The sequence below is a fragment of the Astatotilapia calliptera genome, chromosome 18 (assembly GCF_964374335.1).
Source record: "Astatotilapia calliptera chromosome 18, fAstCal68.1, whole genome shotgun sequence".
In the NCBI taxonomy this organism is placed as follows: Eukaryota; Metazoa; Chordata; class Actinopteri; order Cichliformes; family Cichlidae; genus Astatotilapia; species Astatotilapia calliptera.
Window position 1 is genome coordinate 6,645,249 of NC_137439.1, and position 18,644 is coordinate 6,663,892.

An 18,644-nucleotide genomic window follows, 5' to 3' on the forward strand; every position below is an offset into this window, starting at 1 on the left:
GTAATCACAATAAATCACTTTGATTTAACAGAAATTCTGGACAGAAACATACACAGTATGTGGCTGAATAAACAATGATAAAAGTGCTTTAAACAAATCAGTGTTTTGAAATTTGGCGTAGACACAAGTACTGACTAAGTGTGTGTTTAATTTGAAGATAAGATAAGATGTGCTTTATTCCTGGGAAATTCCAAACTAGCTCAATAAGGAATGATTTACCATATCAGTGTTACCATTCCTGATATTTGCATGCTTCACATGTGTTGTACTTATTTGTGTTTGTTTGTTTATTTGTTTATTTATAAGGAACCCCAATTTGTAGCATTATTTCTGTTCTGTTTTAGAGAAACCTTAGACAAGATAAGAGTTAAGATAATATATCATATTACAGAAACAATAATTCTATTAAATTCAAACTTAATCTAATGCTGACTGCTTTTATTATTATTTCAACTTTATTAAAAACTGTAGATCTGATGATATCAAATTTGCTCTGAGGAAGATTTGTGTCTAAATCAAATGAAAAAGAGGACGTTAGTGACAAGAGGGGGTGTGGTGGAGAGAGCACGGGATTAATAGAGACAGAGTGAGAGAGGCAGGACAACACAATGGGCGATTCAGCTGCACTATTCGTGACCCAAAACGGGTCACGAATAACAAGTGAACAGGATGAAGCTGCGGTCACACAACAGTAGCCAAAATATATGAACACAATGGAGGACAGGTGTTTCAATTCACAGCTAAGTTGTTCTCCGTGTCAGGAAAAAAGGCACCAAAATTTAAAACTGAAAACTAATTTAGACTCTGTGATTTTTAGAATCTGCACTTGTCATCAGCTCACATGAACTGGTGCACAGTTTGATCCATACATTTGTAAGAGAAACTGAAGCCCTACCCCATACCCTAAACTTAGCTAAAGACGTGGTGAGGACCATAACCATACACAGGAGGAAGAATCTAATCTCGAATGCTTGAAACACTCAACAACAAAACTAACAAAAGGCAGGAACAAAAGGGTTTGCACAAAACTGGCAGGAGAACCTATGAATCCAACAGACTAACCTAACCTTAAAAACTGAGGAAGAAGGAAACTGACAAAAGTTAAGGGCCGAGTTGGAAAAGCTGACAAGGCTGAAGAACGGATGATTTAACAAAGAAAACAAAGATTTTTTTTTTCTCCCCCCCTTTCTCACTGTCCCTCTCCCCTTCTGTTTTTCATTTCCTTCCTCTTTCTTTCTCCCTTTCCTATCTCTCACTCATGTCTGTCCCGTCTGTAACATCTGAAAATAAAATATAATAAATAATAAAAACAAAGGTCGATCAAATGGACCAATACGGCAATGCCACGATGATCCATTTGGCAAAGTAAATCCATTGGGTATCCTTGTTGGTCTTCAGACAACAATTCTGATGGCTAAAGAACCAAATGGGACAGGCCAAAAAAAAGAAAAAACAACAACAAAGAAAACGCTTTTTCCTTCATATCAAAAATGGGAAAAGGTTAAAAGATTTAGTTTTTTCCAGTTATTCAGGAAGAATACTGAGTATACTGAAAAGTACATTCATATATATTGAGTAGTTGGTTGGGCTCCTTTATCATTAATTATTCATTACTGTATTAGTGTGGCATCACATGGAGGTGATCAGCTTGTGTCAAAGCTAAGAAGGTATTGAAGTTTACTTTTATTGTAGCATTTAGCTTTTCTGTATGTTTGTCAGGTGTTTCTTATTTTCCTCTTGACAATAATCCATAGATTTTTCATGGGTTCAGTAACATTATAGTCAACAAACTATGTTGCGATAACTTTGGCACTGAATGCAGGTACTACACCCTGCAGGAAAAGGAAATGTCCATCTCCATAAAGCTTGTAAGCAGAGGGAATCATGACGTGCTCTAAAATGTCACGGTAGATGAATGTACTGACTTCAGATAAAACACAACGACCCGGCCACCATCAACACCAGCTGACAACTAGGAATGTTTAAAGTCCGGGGCCCAAATATCTCTTCCACTGCTTTACCACTCTTCCTCCAGAATCAAGGACTGTGACTTGCAGTCCTGTCTGTGAACAGCTCTCTGTGGACAGCCAGCCATTTAGCCAGGACCTTCTTTGGTTTAGCCTCCATATTGTGGGATGCAGTGATCAACATCTGGACAACTGTCGAGTCCGCAGTGTTCCCAATGACTGTGGTTGTGTGTACTGAGCTAAACTGAGAGATACATGACATTTACACTGTTTTAATTTGCTGAAACTCTAAATTAAATATTACAATAATTTTAAATAACAGAGGCAGGCGAACCGGCAGAAACAGAGAGACAAGACAGAAGACAGCGCATGCAGGAAACACTGGGGGAAAGGCTAATAATACTTCTATTGATTATATACAGCAAAAAACACAGGGTCAAAAAACTGAAACTCTGCAACACTACAAATAGTCACGGGAAAAACAGTTAAGTCAAGACTAGAGCAAAGACGCAAAATATTAACAAAACCCCAAATGTCAACATAAAGTACTCAGGACTACGAGATATTAACTGTATGAAACAAATCAGGTTTCCGATATGAATCAAGTAGCTACACCCCCCAACATGTTGTTGTTGTTATTTGTTATTCCATGTTTAGTAGTAAAACGTAGTCAGTATCTATCTCTGTGTCTATCGGCAATTAGGGGCTGGTTATCAAATAACTTCCTGCTTCTAAATACTGATAAGACAGAGTTGATTGACACCGGCCACAAAAATTTCAATACTTGTCTCAAAATTTTATCTTGAAAATTGGTGACTATGTCATAAATTGCAGGGACAAGGTTAAAAACTTAGGCGTGTGGTTCGCCAGGGTACTGTCGTTCGAATGTCATGTAAAAGAGACAACAAAGACCGCCTTTTATCACTTAAGGAACATTGCCAAAATCTGTTTTATCTAGCGACACTGCAGAGGTTCTTCTCCATGCATGTGTGTCTTCACATATCGATTATTGTAATGCTCTCCTTTCTGGGCTACCAAAGAAAGGTTTTAGAGGTTTACAGATGTTGCAAAATGCAGCTGCTCGCATTTTAACTAAAACTGGAAAATTTAAGCACATTACCCCTGAACTAAAATTCCTTCATTGGCTACCTTGTCAGGTTCAAGCAGATTTTAAGGTCCTGCTGCTCACTTCCAATTCTTTAAATGGTTTGGCGCCTTCATACCTCCCCGACCTTTTGCACCTTTATGTTCCATCCTGTCCTCTAAGAACTTTTAAAAGGCCAGGATTCTGGCCTTTTAAAAGTTCTTAGAGCCAGAAGACTATAAAAGACTATTGAAGAGTGTGGGGTTTTCTTCTCGTGCCCCATTTTTGTAGAACAACTTCCCTGAAGATATTAGACAGACATGCTCTGTGGAGGTTTTTAAAGCTGATTGAAGACCTACTTGTTCACCGTTTTTAAATTTTTATTATGTTTTTAACTTGTTATTGTGTTTTTAACTTGTATTGCTATGTGTCGCTTTTATTTATTTATCTCTTTATTTTCAAATAGCTGTACAGCACTTTGTTTGAAAGTGCTTTATAAATAAACTTATTATTATTATTATTATTATTATTATTATTATTCTGAGTCACTGCTTAAGGGGAATTTGACTCAGTTACTTAATGACGACACATTAATAGACATTTCACCCTAAAAACAGGAAAACTGCAGGTGGGTAGCAGCGATGTGAAACAATAGACAATTACAAAAATGGACGAAATCACTGTTGGCAACCCAAAATGGGTGGGAAAATACCAAATGATAGCAAAGATTACTGTTCCCAGATATATGACAGGTTCAATGCTTTAAAAAGTTACCAAGGCAAAGGGAGTTTGGTCCACTAGTGACTGTCAACTACAAGGCAACAGGCAACACAGCCATGGAGGAAGGGATTTCTGATCTATAATGCTGCCAGCCACCAGGGGGTGATGTACTGGTCTTGCTTCTGGTAAGCTGGCATGTCATCCCTAATATACTAATGCTAATTTTGCTGACATTCAGTTGGAAGCATTTTAACCAGCACTAAGCATCAGAACTTATTTCACTGCATCTTATAGTGGACTTGACTGTTTGTACTTCACAGCAAACTCTGCAAAAATCAACGTCATGGCGGCACCAAGGGAAATAAACAATGAAGCAAAAGATAATTTGAATAATTTGTTGAATAAACTTCATGAGTAAAAAACAAAGAGAAGAAAAGATCTGAAAGTATTTTATTTCTACTCTATTGTACTTTATGTGGTGTGTTTATCACCCACTGCTGTTTGGCAGTTATTTTATTCTCTGCAGTACATGTGGTCTGTATTCTCTGTAACCTCCTGACCTGCTTTCAGCATGGATTGCAAAATGGCTTGTAATGTGTCAGCGTTAATTAACTGGGTCAAATTCCTTTTACTCTGTAATTTAGAAAAAGGAAGCAGTGACAGGCGATTTGACCTTTTTTCCTTCAACCTAGCGAAAGTTTCATAAAAGCAAAGACCCAAGGACAAATTCCTGCAACGAATTATTTGTACAAGAATGAAAAACTGACAAAAGTGATGTCTTAGACATTAGTTTAACCCACAAGAAGTGGGAGGTGTAACACAGTTTAGTGTTTCAGGAAAGAACGTGAAAAACACCAGGAAATTCTAACAGAATTATAAAGTAAATAATGAAACAACAATACCAGAAAATTTACACAAAATGTGTTGTTGTGGACATGTAACTGATTACAAAGAAGCAGGTGGGTTTCATGCAGAAATGTGTCTGGTCTCTCTCCTCCTGCGTGATCACGAAGCACAAAATTATTATTTACAGTCTAATTTTAACATTCTGTTCATTTGTGGTCTGATTTTTTGGTGGATAAAATATGGGTCTTTGTGTTTGAGCACAGATGTGATGCAATAAGGCCTTTGTGTTTTGTAGAACCCCATTATACCCTTAGTGCTGGAGGAGAAAAGCGAGCAACATTTATTCTTGTTTGAAAGATTTTAGTATCTGTTGCATTACAAAAGAAAACAAAACAAATGAAATCCGACCATACATGGTCCGTCACAGGCTCCCACTCCCTGCCTCTCTCTTTTCGTCTCTCTCTCTCTGTTTGCGCTGTTATCTTGTTTCCTCAGAAAAAGACGCTGTAGGTTGAATTTCTTCCACTGGCTTCTTTCGGCAAGAACATCAAAGAGTGTTTGTTTGATGAGAAGCCAGGATGCCAGACTTCAGTCAGAAAGGGAAGGTCCAGTCCTGTTCGGGAGACGTGTCCCAAACCATTTATCATCACTCCTCCTTACCTCAACCACAACTGTGCCTCTTCACAGGGTTCCCACCCTTCTAGGAATTCTTTTTTTCCAGTGACACAGGGCACAAGAAGTTGGATGGAATGTTTTTTTCTCTGTGTAATAAAATGGACCATACCATGTTACATGAAGTTTCCCTTTTTAGCTCACAGCTGCTTTGCCATGCTGCAGTAGCATAACTCAAATCCTTGTTCATAAAAGTAAAAAGTGTTTGTTTTTATGAACACTGCATCTGCTAATCATAAGGAAACTGTTCAACATTTCTTCTGCATTTCATAATAACACTGACTTCAGTTTAAAATAAGTCATTGAAATGTAGATTTATACAAATAAAAGTATGTGAGTGCCTCTGGTGTCCGATGCCAAGTGCAAAATTAGATGTTTTTATAATCATGAAACTACAGTGACAGTGACTCAGGTTATATTACCATGAAATAATCTTGATTCTTGTTTCCCGCTGAGTTTCAAACCTGGATTGCTGCCCGGGTGCTGCCAAACTGCAGCAACAGCGAGCCATGCACGATGCACGATGCACTTCAGCGTGTAATATGGCTTAAATGGCATTTCGCTGCAATATCTCCAGTATATCGTAGACAGATCGGATCCAACCGACACTTGGGAACTATAAACAAAAACCTTTACTCTGTCTGGAAAAGCATACAAAGAAAGATATTTTTCCCCTTTATTTGGTGAAGTCTTGATATTTTAATGAAATTTTAAATAGACTCAGCTGAATGAAAGGTTTTTAAAATGTTATGGTTTGACCTTGAGTCTTTGTGAAAATCACAAGGACAGCCGGGGCACTACTTGTCTAGTGTGGGATGACCTTGTAATATAGAGATTTCTGTGGAAGGATCATCTTCAAAAGTAGATTACCTTACCTGTTGTAACACGTGCTCATGTCAATTTCTATAATTAGTGTATTCTTATTTAAAAAGGAAACTCTTATGTAATTCCTTATTTTCTTATTCCTTATTTTATGTCATCTACTTACTGTTTCAATGGCTGCTGCCCAAAATAAACTTGGACAAGGTTTCAAATATTGATGTCAGTGTATGTGCGAGTAATCCTTATGAGCCCAAACCTCAGACTTCTCTGAACACTAAACAGTTACAGACATTTCTTTTCTACTCTGGGCTCTATGTTAAATAAGACATCTCAGATACACAGCCCTGGCTGTGCACACAGACTTTCTGTTTAGTAAGGAAAAATGTATATGTATGTCACTATATGCAAATTTGTAAAACAGATTAATATCTAAATAGAATTCATTCCTTTGTTTGGACACAGCAAAGCCCAAACATCCAGGTGAAGAGTTCATCAGTTCATCAGCATTAAACTTGTATTTCTAAAACTACAACACTGACTATGTGTGAAAACGCTACAATAAGCCACCAGAAAAGATGCGAATAAAAAACAGGCATCATTTAGCTGCTTTCCATCTTTTTCTTTCTGTTTGCTTTTTCCCCAGTGAGCTGTAGTAAAACCTGTAAACTACTTTAATCAGTATTCCCATGTTCAAAATTCTCCTGCATACTTTACATTAAAGACTAAGGAGCTTGGACAGAAAAGCATCTGGACTTTCCCAGCTCCTTAGACTACAATGGCTTGGATGACTCAGAACCTTCACAGACATATTGCAGTTTACATTAAAGACACTTTTTTGGCAGCTGCCTGAAAAACGCTGGATTCTTTTTCCCTTTTTCAACTTTCAGTGAACAGTGAGAAATAAAACAGAACATTTCTCTTCCTTTATAAAGTAAAACGTCTTTGATTTTAGCTCAGTTTAATTACGCTGCAAAAAAAATGTATGACTTCTGTCCATGAGACATTCCCAACCTACCAAAGTGTTTTTAAGTGAGTGAATGTGTATTGGTTTATTTCCCCCATAGGGTTTTAGTCCTAATCCCTCTCTTGTTTGAATTATAAAAGCTCACTTTCTATTTATGTTTTGTTAAAATAATGTTAAGTTCTCAGGTCTTTGAACCCTTTCAGACACCTGCTCAACCATTTCTTTCTTTGATATGCAAAATGACAAAAAGAAGATGGACAGCTGATGCGACGACAGTGCCGCATTATTCCCGAGTACCTCTCTACTCCCTACTGAAGACAAGAAAGACAGAAAACCACAGCAAGGGAAGAGTGTGAACCGAGAAGCCGTGCAGAGCCAAAACTGAAAAGAGAGATGGATGAACAATTGCACAAGCACAATGGGCGATTCAGGATACACAGAGTCGAGACCCAAACTGAACCACAGAAGAGTGGAAGAAGAGGGGAGCAGCAATTACCACAGCAGAGGCCAAAAAAGGCTACACTCAACACACCAAAAACTCCAGTTTGGTGACCTGTCAGGACGACCCAAGCTGAACCTAATTGTAAAGGAAGTCATTTGGCATCTGTCCTGCAAAACTATTGTTTAATCAGCATTTCAGTAACTGTATTTCAATATGTAGTTAAAACCTTAAAATGTTCCTGTTGTGCAATCAATTTGATGTCTGTGTAGGATGAGCAGGGAACCTCACAGACGCCTGTTACCTCTTAGTTTGGTTTGGACTACATCAATTAAATAAAGTGAAGCTTATGCTCAATAAGGAGGAAGTGTAATCACTCATCTGCCTGCTTTCCCAGGCGTTAGAGTGTTTGTCTGTTCTTTACATCACTACCACTTTCCCACACTGGCAGTCTCAGTACTGACATCATTACTCTCATCTAATCATGTTAGTGCACATCTTCTTTGAACCAATCAGCTCAAAGAAGGCGTGCAAGACTAAGCCTAGTGTAAATCCATGTTCTCTATCATTCTTCCTCCCAGACTCTCATTTCTGCAGCCCACCTCCTCCCCATCTCCACCTCACAGACGCCTCAGTCAGAGCTCCATCCATCCTCAGTCTTCACCAACAGCATAAAAACTCGTCACTGCTGGAATTTTGTTTTGTCGTGTTGGGTCATTGGAACCTAATCCCCTTATCATGAAGTAAATCCTGTTCAATTCTTGCAAGTGACCTTATTGAAATAATATATACAATTCGCTGCCTTCCACTGTAACATAAGGAACTGGAACACATGCCTACTTTTTACTACACTTAGGGGTTGTACCGAGCGCAGTGCAACTTCTCCACTTTCCCAGTTGTTTGCTATGGCATTGCCAGGTTTTTACACTGTGCTAAAAGAACGGAGCATCTTTTTTAGCACTAAGTGTTTGGCTATTTTATTTCAGGTCAGCATCTAGTGAAACACTGCACTCCACATAATCCTCCTCCTCTGTAAATATCCATGTCTGCCCAGCTGAGATCCACAAAGTATCATAATATTGATGTAGAAAGTTCATTTTTTGATGATGAATCATTTGAAAATGTCCAGGGAGCGATGGAAGAAAAACAAGACGCAGTTAGAGTGAGCTGTTAGATGAAGAGCTGCAGGATATTGGCTGCATACCTCCAATTACTCTGTGCCATGCTGTTTGCAGACACATGTCCTGTGCTGTCCTGCTTGACTCCTACTAAAGTTGCAATGTTTTTCTTGCAATCATAAGAACGGAGCATCTTTTTTAGCACTAAGTGTTTCTCTTGCAATCATAATTTAACTGAAAGTCTGCCAGAAAAACAATTGCAATGTAATGATAACAAAGTTTCAGATTCTGTGCTCAGACCATGAAATCGTGCTGTACATGCACATGTACATGTACATCTCTTGAGATGTTTTGGGACTTTTTGACGCCTGTACATTACAGTTATACATTCACAAAAAGTGATTCTCTCATACTGAACGTTTCATCTGTGTGGACAAATTCACCACCACTTTCCTCTGCTTGAAAACAGAGCTAGATATAACTCAGAGGCGACAAGACCAAGTGTCTGATACAGCGATGGAGGCGTGCTGTGCAAAAGTCTTGAGCTCCTCACTTCACATTTTCAAGGAAAAGTGGGAAAAGGTGCCGTGATTTATTGAAACGTGCAAACATACATGGTGGTACAGTATATAAGGCAAACTGCAAACTGAATGTGCACATGTAGTGGAGACCATCTTAAAAAATGATTGTAGATGCCATGCTACAGGTAGATGGGATACCAAACATAGAAGAAAAAGAAGAATTAGCAACATGTTGTATCACCTTGTGGCTATTTTGTACAGATATGAATACAATGTGTGTAGAAATATTTGCAAACCACCGGCCCGTTCCTATTCCAAGATACCCAACTGTGTGAAATGCATAGAATTCAACCAAAGCAATCTTATAGTGGCAGTGTAGTTAAACTGTATGACCTGAAAGCCGTTCAGAAAATTTCCTACCTAGATAAATGGCTGCTATTATACAGATATTCTGGGAAACATAAAATGACGACCCTTTAACACCAAATTGCTTCTAGAGGAAGGCTAATGGTGTTTTTTGTCCATTAAACGACACAAAAAACTAGACAGCAGTGCGCGCAGACACCAAATTGCTCACATTTAAACACGTATCACTCTACTGTTGGGCATATTGACCTTTTAAAGAAGCAGTCTTTCACCACTAACTGGTGTTAATTAACAGCCAACCCCGCGGGCTTCGTCAATTAGGGGCCACTAATGGTCCATGTTGGGGTCGCAGCTTCTTTTCCTGTTCCACAGTCAGAATTCATTAACATCCAGGTGACATTTACGACACACAAAAGAACAAAAAGCAGCAGTTAAGATGTTTACTGTACCTTATCCTGGCTCGTGTCTGCCCCACACACACTGGTTATGTTTGGGAAAACATCAGACCATCCAGCTGTTGTACAGTTTCTGCTAATGTTACCTGCAGGAGAAGAAATGCACACACAACTCAGTCTCTCTTTAAGCATATTCAAAAATAAATACAGACCACTTTTTCCTGCTTTGTCCTTTTTTAGCAAACAGAAAAAAAAATGTAGGTTTCACTGTGTCAGGTTTTGCTAATACTTCCTGGGGTTTTTTGCCTCTGTTCTTTGATTTGAGCCCAATCAGAGAGGTCAGTCTTTGTTTGTTCTCAATGGTCGATGCTAAGAACCCCTGAATTAATGTGGGTGTCATTTTTATTTGTTTAACAATCCTTTGTTTCTGTAAGTTTTCATTAAACTTTGCACATAAAAACATAACCAAATGGCAAAAAGCAGATTCCCTCCTCACACTCCAGTCTCCCCCCACTGTCCAAACATCTGAGTGCTTTATGGCTAACTGCAACACACTCATCTTCAAAGAACACAATTTGCATTTTCTTTATGAACTCTGAATGCAAATCCCTGCAAAGACATAAAGTCATAGAAGACAAGAAATATGTACAAGACTCAAATGAAAATGTATAACTTTTTTTTTTACACCACATCAGGCTTGTTTGGTTACATTCAATTAAATTTAAGCACGTGAAACAGGTTTCAAAATAGTTGTTTGGTAGTGTTCTTGTAATCAGAGTGATTTATTTTACTTCACTAAATGTCATGAAGACAGAATTTTTGTAGACTGGTTGAGGGCTTTGTAAGCTTGTAGGTGAAATGGTTGTATGAAGCTCACATTTTTGAGTCAATTAAAAGCTTAATGCAATTCTCATTTCCCATTTGTGGCCCTAAGTGAAACTCGGTTTCTCATCCCTGACTTAATTCAATTTTAAGGTTTATTCCTGAGGAGGACCTTGATAGTTGGTCATCTATATTGAGTCTGAGCCAAAAATAAGAAAAACTGCTCATCTAAATGCACATTTAAATCACACCAACATCTCTAATGTCATCAGTGACCAATAATCTGACTTTTTCTGGGGATTCGCTGGCAGCGGGGCACCCTTAGAATTTTCTCTTTTTGTTAGGTTTGTTCATCCAAGCACTCCAAGCCATATTCACTCAACTCTTAACTGAGCAAATTTATGATGAATCACTCATTTCAGTTTGATAGAAGTATTTTGTAGCATATCAGTGTTTCAATGAATTTTAGTACTAAAAATGAGTGGCCACTGTGAAGTTGGATGCTAAAAATATCTTTGTAAAGCATGATATATGAGAGCCAGTCAAAATGATTTGTCATGTAGAATGAGAGGATAGTATAGCCTACAGTAGACGTTACACTGACAGATGCTACTGGACAGAAAGCCACATGAAACTCTAGAGGGAGCCATCAGGCATGCACATTCCCAAAATGTTAAAAATGGAAAGTTTGCATTACAAATGGTCACAAAATTTAGGTTATTGCTTATGTTCCCACAGTGTAAAAACACCATCAGTGTGTCTAAAATGAATAGCATGCACAGTGGACAGTGAACCCCTGAGGCAAACTTGCAGGGGGGTGCCAGTGCCAAAATCTCTGCAGTGCACGGCAAGTTCATCCTCCTTTTGTAAATTCCCAGTAAAAAGCACGAAGCATCATTTGTGCGCTGACTGGAAGTAACATCAGCATACTTCTGCCTCACTACACACTCAACAAACCCGGTCCACTGTATCACAGAGGGGGGAGACACAGTTGAAGCTAAGACACCGATTCATTAAGCAACAGTGATTTGCATGTACAGCATGATTACTTGCAACATTTGAGCTGCGTGCACTGCTGTGTTCGCTCTAAATATAACAGCAGTCTTGAACACAAGTGGTCACCGATGTGCAGAAGTCAGCCAGAGATGTGGATTAAAGCTTTGGCAAATACAGCATGCAGTTGAGAAAAATGGTGTGGGGGGGGGGTGTTTCAGATCTTTTACTGAAGTAAAAGTATTAACATCACACTGTGACAGCACTCAGCTTGTTTAAGTATAATGAGCACAGTGTGGCTGAAAAATAAAAAAAAATAAAGCTTTAAATGCAGGGGAAACGACTGCTTTCAATATTTGTATATGGATTCAACTGCCAATTTTTATTAAAGATTTACTCGACATTTTCCATCTAAACTCACCTTTACAAGATTTTTTTCCTTTAAGATTATAGGAAACGTGAAAAAAATCAGAAGACTCAAACTATTTATGTCTTCATGAAAACCAACTTAAAAATGAACTTCTCTTAAATAATAGTATAACTGAATAGACTCTACTTGTTCTGAGTATTTACTTGTTTGGTTAAATCCATAAAAGCATTCATGGCTCTGTCACATGGTGATTGAATGGTGACCGCGCAAAATCTATTGGCAACCACTTTGAATCAAAAGTCAGTTGCACAAGTTGTCTGGTGGGAGGCAACATGTCTTCAAACAACTGCAGTCCAGCTCAGACCGACTACAATCGCTGGTGAACGGGTTTGCAAATTAATTGAAGTGTAATTCATAAACTAAATTGGCAGCACGATGCAATCAGTCTGAGGCAGTCAAGGCAGCAAAGTTATCAACTGACCGTATTCTGGTTTTAATTCCTGACCCTCGGTCATTTTGCTGCTAATTTACCGTCCTGCAAAATTCTGTTTTGGTTTCAAATTAAGTTCTGAGTGGACTCTAAATAAAATAGATCTTTATTGTTACTGTTACAAGAAGAATGAAAGACAGTTTGGCATCTCTCTGTTAGCAGTATGTAGATTTTTACATTAAAATTCTTTTAGAATAGAGAGAATAAAGAGAAACCATGAAGTAGACTTAAAGGTAAAGAAATGTATGTAATAATATAAGTATATACACAGATTTGTACAAGTTATATACAGGTTATATATGCCATATAAAGGAGCAGTTGCAAAACAAGGAGCAAATCCACACAGGGCGAGGAAATCTACAGTTGTAGCTCATCAATCTTGTTGTTTAGTGACCGTGAGCTGGTGAGGAAAAGACTCGGAAAAGCCATTCTGTGTGGGTTAGCCCTTAGCTTAGCCCTGATTATTAATCTCTGGCTCTCTTCCACAGTGTTTCTTTTATCCCGTCTTCCTTCTCTCACCCCAACCGGTTGTGGCAGACGGCCCCGCCCCTCCCCGAGCCTGGTTCTGTTGGAGGTTTCTTCCTGTTAAAAGTGAGTTTTTCCTTCCCACTCTTGCCAAAGTGCTTGCTCATAGGAGACCATATGATTGTTGGGGTTTTCTCTATTTTCTAACTGTAACTGAAAATTAAGTAGTTGAACTGTGAATTTCTGTGTATATAGACAGCAAGTGATTTATAACCAATTTACCACAGTTAAATACAACATTATCACAAACAGACTACATTCAATTGTCAGTTTGACCCTATTTAATCACAAACTGATATCAGACTGACAGACACCAAAGTCACTTTGAAGAAGTTCATTGTAGTAATTTTGGTCGTCTCCAACTGTTGTTTTCCATAGTGTGACATTACCATAATTTCTAAACTGATGGTGAGTTGATCTTGATTGAAATACTTAAATAATTAAATTGTCTGATGAACAGTTTTTTTAATGGCTATTTTTGATATCTGAGAAACTACACAATATTCACATTTAGGAGGCCATAAAAAACATAAAATATGTTTTCTTTCAGTTTACTGATCAGTCATCTAAACAGTTGTAAAGTAAAGTAAAGTAAAAAAAACAGGCTTCTAAGATTGGAGACATTTAGTGTAAAAGTGGGGTAAAAAAAATGACAAGCTGGAACAAAACTGTGGGAAGAGCTAGGTGACAAATCTCTGTTGGGTCGGGTGTTTTTAAATTTTTCTCTTAAAATGTTAAAATTGTCCACCAATTTTATGGACACTGACACACCACTCAGTTGTGTAGTTATGTCTCAAGTACAAGTGACAAGTTGTCATTTTTTTTTGTGCACGTTTAATGTTGCAAAGTCATTTATTTTCTGAGTTATTATTGTTTTTCCCCCTTTTTTTAGTTCTGTTTACTTAGTTAAACTAAACCTCTCGCGATGCTATAATTAGCAGTATGAAGGTGAGCTGCCTAAAATTAATGTAGACTAAAAGTAAATAAAGAGTTTCTCTTTCAAAGTTGAATTCATGGCTTTCTCACTGGTTTCGTTTAAATGACAGAAAAAAAGTATTCGGTAACTCCAGGAAGGATGTCTTTACCATTTCAGTAAAACGTAATAACTGTAGGGTGTCTGTATCTGTCCCAGACAGGGGAAGCGTCAGGGTGAGCTTTGGCTCCGAACAAGCCGCTGGGCGCTTGCATAATGTTTAGTCATCAATGTAAATCAGAGCACACTCAGAGCGGAAACCCAAACTGCCATCTGGTCACTGGCTGGAAAATCTGATGGATTCAGGAGGGAATCCACTGACTGCACACATTCACACAACTGGGAGATGAACAATGTCAAACAGGGACAGAGAGCCTTGAGTATTAATGCTGAACCCATCTGGTGAGTGACTTAAGTGCAGCTCTAGATAATGTGAAAAGTTATCTGCAGATATTTAAGCCTGGTATCATTATATCATTATATTACAGGAGCAGCCTCATAGAAAGTGAACAAATGGAGGAAGAAATTCTGTACAAAAAGAACAATTTTTAAAAGGTCTGCTTCTCTTCATGCTCCAAATTTCATTGTATGTTTTTTGTGTGAATGTTTTTGTAAAGCAGCTGCAAAACAAAAGTAATGGAGCAGAAGAATGCTCAAGTAATATATAAACACATCAGTTTTTACTTTAACTCTGATGTCTGTGTTTTCATGGCAGTCCTTCAGTGTAAGGGGAGATTAGGACAAATTGTTACCCATACACTCTAATGACAAAATTGACCTCAGTAAGACTGAAGTGTACACTCACAGAAATCATAACAATGGTTTAAGTGAGTTACTGCATTCCAGTGTTATGTTAATATAAGACTATAGTCATGTGATCAGCAGTTTAGGCAAATAGCTACCAAAATTTGAACTTTTAAATGTCATTTTTCCTCAACTTATTTATCTGCGGAAACACAAAAACATCAGTTAAAGAGATCCTTTACATTCATTTATGAATTAACCGTACTCACCATCTCTGCCAAACACAGTCCTGAGGACTCGAGGGCAGGGGATGGTCACGGTCTCTCCAAACTCCGCTCGCTCCCAGCATGCTATGCTGTCCCAGTCTCCTTTGCATCCAGGGCCTGTGAACGGTGGGTGGGTAGTTAGGTATACAAAGATTATTGTAATGTGTCAGATAACGATATAAAGTTATAAACTTTACTGCCATTGGTTGGCTGTGCTGCATAAACTGATGAGAAAGAAAATTAACTGAGAGATCAAGGAGGCTTGGAGACAGTCTTATCCAGGACAAACTCATTTCTAAAATCTGACCAATACTCAGGGAGGAGTTTAACAACCTTAACCTTAAGCACTTTTCAGGTGTAGACCCATTAAGTCGACTACAGATAGGTAGACAAACTGAGTGGTCACCATTGCATAAACATGTTGGTGTTTCAGCCGGATTTGTTAAGAAACACTGGTAGACATACAGACCACAATACTGGAGGGATACTGGGGTATTCCCAGACCAGCCAAGAGATGCAATGCTTCCAGGATGTCCTGGGTCTTCCCCAGGGAATCCTTCTTCCAAATGGACATGCCATGAGGTGCCCAGTCAGACCTTCAAGCTACATCAGCAACAGCTCTACTCTGAGCGCCTCCAAAATAACCAAGTTCCTACCTTTTTTTCAAAAAGTGAGTTTATACACCCTGAAGCTCATTTCCACAGCTTGCATCTGCAATCTGTCACAACCAACAAGGTGAGGCTGCAAATGCAGAGTGATTTGTCACTCAGCTCATGCAGCTTTGTCTGCATAATCGGTCAAGTCAGTCTCCCACTCTGGAATATCTCTCCAAGCTCTTAAGCGTGAGCCTTAATGGGTGTGAAAGTGCTGATGGCAAACTGAGCAGTCATATCGGCTTTTTAGCAACAGATGAATGGAGACGGCGTGCTTATTAAACGCACCCCTCCTCCCCAACACCCCTGCTAAACATCCATGCTGCATGAGCATCACACACACACACACCTTTTAATACAATAACATATTAAATCTGTTTTTCTTATTAACTTGTTTGTGTGACTAGAGGGGGTGGATATGAGCTTCTACAGAAATAATCCTCCTCTTCTCCCCGATTGAGTGCACCTCTGTAAACACCTTCATCCACAGTGAAACAAGACAGAAAGAACATGAAAATTTGAAGCTCACAATTTTCAATTTGTTTTTTCTTTTCATATTATTTCCTGTTTCTCATGTTGCATTGTTCCATGCTCACTTTCATATTGGTTTTATTTTTTTCTGTATTGCATTTAATCCTTTCCTTTGATTCTTTATTTCTTGCTATGCAGTCATCTTTGAGTCTATTCTACATTTATTTTCTGTCTTTAATTGTCTTATCGTCACATGCGTTTCCTGTTTTACTTCCCCTGTCTTTTCCTTATCTGTTTTATTGTTATGTTATTGCAGCATATCATACAATATTTATTTATCCTTCTTGCCTTCATGTCATATTATGACTTTCTCTTTGTGCAATTGTCTGTTTCCTGTTAAAAGACTCACTTTTTCTTATGTGTTATTAACTTCTATATTATAAAGGTTTAAAACTCCAGAGATGGGAAGGTTTTCAGGTATCTGTACTCTACTTGATTATTTTATACAGTATTTTACTGTCATTACTTTGGTCCTTATCATACGACTGTCGTAAAAGACAGAGATCAAAGAAACATATTCAAATGAAAAATCATATAATTTATGCATCAGTAATTGTACCATACGCAGGGATTCAAGTGGGTCAGAATCATCCGGAACAGCATTGGAGGTGCAGAATAAGTTGTGGGTGTGGCACAATCTAGCTACCTAGAAGAGGAGGTAAAATCAACCACCTTCAATGTGAACAGAAACCAGAGCTCGTTTTCTTCTTTTTTGCTCTATTTTTCTCTCCTGGTGTTCAATGTAACACACATTCAAGCTGAAAACATTCAGTCTAATCAGAAATTAATGTGAAGGAAGTTTCTTGCCCCTTAATAAATTATTAAGCGACTAGGAATTTATTAAAGAATTATTATTATTAACATAGAAGGTAAAGGTTCAGCAGTCCAAAATACTTGGCGGAAGAGCTGCTTTTTGATGAATCAGTATCAGTTTGTTTTTTTTAACGCTGTTCTTTTACTTTAGTGATGAATGTTTGTACTGTTGCCACCTCTGCTGAACGCATGCCCTGGTCTCCCGTGTATGGGTCCTTGATTCTGAAATGGTTACATTTCCTTCCTTTGTGAATTTGGCCTAGCTTCCAAATGTAGGAACCAAAGCTTATTCTTGTCAAGACCTCTCTGTAAATAATCTGCAAGACGAAAATGCTAAATTCAGACACCATCCTTCCTTTAGAGTACTAAAAAGAGGAACAGCCAGGGGGTGGAGGGGGTGACGGTGAGAAGAAAAGTCGTAAAAGATGGGAAATAACAGACAGAGAGAGCAAAAGAGGGCAAAAAAGGAGAGATGAAAGAGTGAGAGAACAAATGTCTTTGGGTAAAATGGCTCAAACACAGATTTGAACTCATTGGTGCATGAAGAAAACTCCATCTACCCGCTAAGTGATCCATCCTTTCTCTGAGCGCTTTCATAAAAACACATCAGAGGACCAGTTTTTAAGTGACCAGGCGGCAAAAGCACAGCAGTACACATCTGGAGGGATGTCGTCTTTCTCTGCTTTATGGTCTTTTTTTTTTTTAATTTCCCAGTCAGTACAAAGTAAAGGGTGACTGAGCCTTTTGGATTTCATGCAGTGAGTTTTTAAAAGTGACTTATGTATAAGTGGGTAAATATATTCCATTAACCTCCTTCAGTTACAGACATGTTTTGAAGGAAAACTTTGCTAAAACTCCATTTTTGCTTCAATTTGACATGCAAAAGTTTCCAAATACTCGCAAATGTCAGAGTTGGTTGGCACTTTATTTCAGACAATTTTGACACAAATGATGTGTTCGGTGGTGGCCAAGTCAGTGAGGGATCACAACATGACATTATAGACTTTGTGATTTCAAGCTGCCCCTGATGAAAAATGACCAGTGTGAAAGAATCTGTCATATCTTTGGTTTAGCATTCAAACCCACAAGCTCAAGTTGACTTAGAAGAGGTTTGAAGTTGTCCATCTAAAGACTGAGTGTCAAAAAAATGAAGATGGTTGAAAATATACATCAAACTTGCTGTTGTATCCAAGTTTATTTGATTCATGCTGCACAGTGTGGCTTGCAATAAACTTGCTGAATTCAAAGTGCCTGAGGAGTACTTTGCACAGTTTTCCATATTTTCCATATTTCATATTTGATACATACAGTTTTGTTTTAATTTGTCAACTGGTTCAATAAACTATTTCATTTCATGTGGCAGTTTGTTTAATGAAGGCAGCTGAGGCTGCACAACCTGAAACAAACTGAGTCTGGTGATTGGTCACTGCAGCACACACAGTAAAAGGCTCATTGCCCCAGGGTGGAGGTCTGAGCAATACATGAGACCCTTTCTATTCCTTCTATAAAGCTCCTCCCATTCTGACGTTTGAAACATTTTAAAAATCGAC

General features: G+C 38.3%; 1 protein-coding gene across 1 annotated transcript in view; it reads right to left on the bottom strand.

Moving 5' to 3' along the window:
- The window catches only part of LOC113010435 (vasoactive intestinal polypeptide receptor 2), a 69,746-nt gene that overhangs the window by 13,115 nt on the left and 37,987 nt on the right, over positions 1–18,644 (bottom strand). The window contains exons 3-4 of the mRNA XM_026149467.2: positions 15,101–15,214; positions 9,969–10,060 (exon numbers count right to left, since the gene is read on the bottom strand). Coding sequence (XP_026005252.1) covers positions 9,969–10,060; positions 15,101–15,214 — 206 coding nt within the window. The remainder of the gene's footprint in view (positions 1–9,968; positions 10,061–15,100; positions 15,215–18,644) is intronic.